The sequence below is a fragment of the Protobothrops mucrosquamatus genome, unplaced genomic scaffold (assembly GCF_001527695.2).
Source record: "Protobothrops mucrosquamatus isolate PMUCROS unplaced genomic scaffold, P.Mucros_1.0 scaffold499, whole genome shotgun sequence".
Classification (NCBI taxonomy): domain Eukaryota; kingdom Metazoa; phylum Chordata; class Lepidosauria; order Squamata; family Viperidae; genus Protobothrops; species Protobothrops mucrosquamatus.
Window position 1 is genome coordinate 370,923 of NW_015386815.1, and position 5,243 is coordinate 376,165.

Genomic DNA, 5,243 nt, shown 5'->3' on the forward strand with positions numbered 1-5,243 from the left:
GCACCTAGCATAAGCATTCTAAAATTGGGAAAATTGACATGTATAGAAATGCAAGTGAATAATTTAGTCTTTGTTACTGTTTTTCAGCGAACCAGTCACCTTCTAAAAACTGCACCCATGCTTATCTCTCTCCATTTCCTTTCTTAAGAAATTCCCATAATTCAACCACCTATAATTCTGCAATTAGTAAGTATTCTTTGTTGCAATTATGATATTATGGCTTTGCAATTCTTCAAGTTCAATTCCAGAACTACTGTTCAGAAAACACAGCAGTAGCAATTGCTTTAAGAATTATAAGCAGATCATCACTTCTGCCATTGAAGCCCCATTTTGGAATTGAAGCCACAGTGTTGCATTGTCCTGGGATGTTGTTTCTTGTGTGAGTAGATCCTCTATAGTCATAACTCATTTATGATCACCTGAGGCATCAGGTTGGATTCTGTGTTCAGATGGGTCATTGTTCTACCAGTACGTATAACTTTTATTTTGGTTTTTCTCCCTAAAACTCTATGTGATACTTAAGGCACATTTCTAAGGTGAGAGTAAATATCATTGTCTTAAACCAGGTTTTGTGTTTGTTTGTTTGTGTGTGTGTGTGTACAGGTCAGGTTTGATTCCTGGCAACAGCTTTAAATAGGTAATCTGATTTTCAGTGATCTTATCCTTATCTCATCTCATATTCTATTCTCACCAATAAAGAACCTGATATCTAAAAGGAGCAAGAATGGCTCAAGGAGACACCAAAATTCTAGTATCCTGACTTGTGTGATTGGAAGGGTGGGGTAGATATAATCTAAGAACTCTGCACATATTCAAGTTCATAATACAAGTTCATGCTTAACAAAGAAAAAAAGAGTGAAGTATTTCTAGGGAAGAACTAGTCTCATGGAGGTTCAAATTAAAATTAACTTGTCAAAAACAACACTTCACTGCTAGCTGAAAAAAGATGGCCAGCATCCCTTAGTAGTGTCCTTTTATCACAGAAATTGAGTCCAATATTTTTAGGTTGAAGATTGCATTGTCCCTTTAAGTAGCATCTCAACAGTTACACCTAAAAATAAGGTAAGACGAGAATTGAGAAATGGGTTGAGTGGGGTCAAAAAATAAAAATACACTAAATTAAATCAAATTATCTTAATAAGATATTGGTGATATAGTTCCTCCCAATAGTTTAGTTTCATAGATCATATGAAAAAGATCAAGGGCAACATTTTGAGAGGAGAGGGGTGAAAAAGTCAAGACAACATGATTACTTCTTTTTTATGTGTTATATCTTAAAAAAAGAATGGTGTGGCATTTTGATTGCTTGAGCATCATCTTGACTATTTTTACCTCCACCACAAATGGTCTTTTATATATTAATCAAATATGTGATTGGTAAAATTTCAAACAGTAGTCACTGTATTGCCGATCACATCTACCCAACCCACTAGAGTGGGGAAGCAAGGAATGTTCCGGGTCCTATCCCCTAAGGAGATGCATCTGGCAGGACCCAGAAGAAGGGCCTTCTCCATGGTAGCTCCCTCTCTCAAACATCATTCCCTCAGAGGTTAGACTGGCCCCCCACTTTAGCACTCTTCTGGAAGGCGCTGAAGACCTGGTTCTACCAAAGGGCTTGGGGAACCCAGAGTGGGATTAAGTCCAGCAAATAGCTAGTTTAATGTGTGTTGTTGCTGGGGTGGAGGTGGGTTATTATATTATTTTATTTTTCCTGTTATTTTATTTTTTTATAAGGTATTTTTTGCTATTGATGTAAGCCGTCTTGAGTTGCCATGGGCAAGTAGGCAGCAATACACATTTTCTAAATAAATAAACAAGCTAGCTAGCAAGCAAGAGACCTCTTTTGGGGAATTTTTTTTTGCACCTTCTGTGTTCCAAACCCAACTCTTTGGAAGAGCTTCCTTCTCAGATTTCGAGGGCCCCACTCTATTACCATTCCAGAAGGCTATGAAGACAGGCATTGAGCTAGAATAGGAGTGAGCCCAGCAAATGTAAATGTAAATGTAGAGTTGATAAGAAACTATTTGTTGTTATGGGATATACCATATGATGTTGTGGGGTTTTCTGGCTTCTATTTTATGGAATGTTGTTGTGAGCTGCCTAGGTTGATCATGCATAGAATAGGCAGCCATACAAATTGTTTAAATGGGACTTCCAGTTTTGCGTTGCGGTGGAATAGATGTAAGAAGGCAGGGCCCTGCTTTCCATGCCCAATTTCGCCCTGCTGGGGGCCCTAAAAAGGGCCTAAAATTGCCCCAATCATGGAGAGATGGCGGTCTTTCCATTCAATTCAAGAAAAGCCCTCCAAACCAGCAGGGGAAAGGCTGGCTACATTCCTGTGGCCGGCGATTAGCTGCTGACAACCGAAGAAGAAAAAGCACCAATTAATACATCGTAAACAGCATGTTTGGAACTGGGTGAGAATATTGATCCTTTCTTTACTATTTTACAACTGAATTTCCTTGGAAAAGCTACCAAGAAGCTAAAAACCTCTGAATGTGAACGGAAGCGGTGTTTTAATTTTAATTTTAAAGCCACATTTTTGATAAATTTGAGAACTGAGATAACTGTTAAGATTTTCTCTTTGAAAAAAAAATTGACTCAAAATGTAAGAAATCAATCCTTTGTCTTAAGAGTGGAAAATGGAGTTTGAATGACATCTAGTGGTGGATTTCTGTACAGCACTATAATTTGCTTCCTTGCTGCTTGGTGACTCCAAGCTTGGGAGAACAGCTGGCAATAAAGGAAAATATTTTGGTATACTTATCACTCTGACCTTCTTGTATTATAAATACCTACTGAGCTTGGACTTTTAATCCAAGAGCTAGTGGGAGAGAAAGAAAAAGTTGATTTTGGACTAAGCCTGGCTGGGAGAGACTTTTGAGTTGTTGTCAAGGAGGTTGAACATTTTGAACACTTTGAACATTGTGATTACAACTTTACCTGACTGACAGTTTTTGGATACCTGAGGCAAAGGATCACTATAAAATATTGTTTTCAGGACTGGATCTATACTCTGGAACCTATTGGATTATAAAGGCTACATATAAAGACCAGAAAACTAGATGAAACTTTGATCTATTCTTACTGAGACTGGTGATATTAGAGGATCTCCAGGAATGATGCCTCAAGAAAAAACAAACACCTTTCAGAAGGAAATATAATCTATGCTACAACTAATTCACCAAATAATTGTTGCATACAAAGAAGGCATAAAAAGAAACCATATTGAAACTAAAAACAACAATATAAATGAACAAATCTCCAAATTAAATCTACAACTAGAAAGTCCCCAGACAACGACTACAAAGTACGAACAAATAAACCAGAAATCAGAAGACGAAGCAGAGGAAATGGATTTAGAGATGGAAGAGTTACAAGAAGAGAAATATAAATGACCATATACAAACAAAATACTGCAAGACTTAGTCATAACAATGAAAATGCAAAAGACTCTTTACCCCTTACGTCTGCAAAATACATCTGATGGCAAGGAAGAAGATTTTTAAAAATGGAATATAGAGCTGTTAGGGGAAATGTCACAACTTGGGAGACAGGGAATGAAAAGAGAAATTGAGGAAGAAGGAAATTGGAAGTTGCTTAAGGAATATAAATGGGTGGAATTCCCCATCAAAAATACCCTACCTAAATTGTCTTCCTCATGCCAAGCAATTTTCACAAAAATAGAAAGAAAATTCCTGGGTGATTTAATTGCCCTGGCTTGGAAAGCTATTGGGCAAAGAAAGAAAGCGAGAGATAGATTTAAAAAACAGAAGATTTGACCTTTTAGAGGGGGCATTTTATGTTTAAATACTTATTTGAATAAGATTAAAAGAACAGATGACCCTTAGATATAATTAGACTTTTATAATGAAAGATATGATTTAGAATTAAAATAACATTTTTTCTTCTTTCTTTTTTTTGATATGTTAAATATGAAAATAAGAGGAGGATTGATATGAATAAAACGTTTAGCTATATAAATGTAATTATTATTGAGAAAATCATAACTGACAAAGATATTTTAAATACTGATGGGAAATTAAACCTTAACAAGAGCACGAAAAACAGGATATTGATTCATGAATTGATATTATTGTTATTTTTATAATATTAGTAAAATATGATGAAGATGCTTATATCTAACTTTGTATACATCAATAGTACCAAACATTGTAACTGTGTAATGAGGGGAAAATGGGAAAATATGGGGAAGAAAGGAGGATCAGGAAAAATACTGGATTGTGTAGTACTGAACAGATTTATATTAAGGAGTTAATATCAAATATGTGAACCCAGACATCATGTTGTTTACTAAGCACTAAAGATTGTAATTCTTAAAAATCAATAAAACATTTAAAATGTACAAATTCTTTAAATAAAAAAAACTTCATGAACTCCTATTATAAAAAAAGGTCAACTGGATGAATAAAAAAAACAACACTGAGAAACATTGAGCCATCAATCACATTGCTCAGAAAGGCAATAAATTAGGCCAATTTCTGCAAAAAGGAAGCTATTTGACTAAAGAAACTCTTATTCTGAAACATCATCTCCTTTCCTCCCCCAAACTAACTTTATTTGGTTATATAAAAAAATGACATAAAATTGCAAATTATTGCATTAAAATAAATAAATAAATCTATTCCTATTCAGTTTTCTTGGAACCTTTTCCTTTACAAAGAAGTAAAAAGAAATAGGTAGATCAAATATTGAAGACAGAGTCAATTTGTAGACTCCTTAATAATTCTACTGGAATAGAAGACATACTGGTTATGTCTACCCTTAAGAGCAACCTGAGAAGAGGGAGATTATTTTCACATTTTGCAATCAATCACTCAATAACTCAATCAACAGTCAATGCCTTTCTTGAGGATACTTCTAATTCTGCAAGTTTTATGATTCAATGAAAGACATTAAGAAAAATTTGCTCTTCTTCTGACTGGCAATATCACTATGATAAAAATCAAGCTCATATACCCATTCACTCCTATTTGTTTTCCTGTTCTCAAACTCTTTTATATTTTTAGCCTTGTGAAGCATTGCCAAAACTAGAGCTGTGACATGCTGGAGAAAAAAGTTGTGATGCTTAGTTATGGAAACTATTCATATTGCAACAACACAAAGCATGTGGATTTGAAATCTGTAGCACCACTTTAGTGCATTCTTGGCCTACTACTTTGGAAATAGTCTAAGTATAAATATTACACCAAATTCCATGTTATTTATTGATAAATTATATT

The 5,243-nt window shown here is 34.8% G+C and overlaps 1 protein-coding gene across 1 annotated transcript in view; it reads left to right on the forward strand.

Moving 5' to 3' along the window:
* TMEM182 (transmembrane protein 182) overlaps window positions 1-5,243 on the forward strand; it is a 13,940-nt gene that overhangs the window by 1,927 nt on the left and 6,770 nt on the right. Inside the window, exon 3 of the mRNA XM_015816790.1 lies at window positions 88-186. Within this exon, the coding sequence (XP_015672276.1) occupies window positions 88-186 (99 nt within the window). The remainder of the gene's footprint in view (window positions 1-87; window positions 187-5,243) is intronic.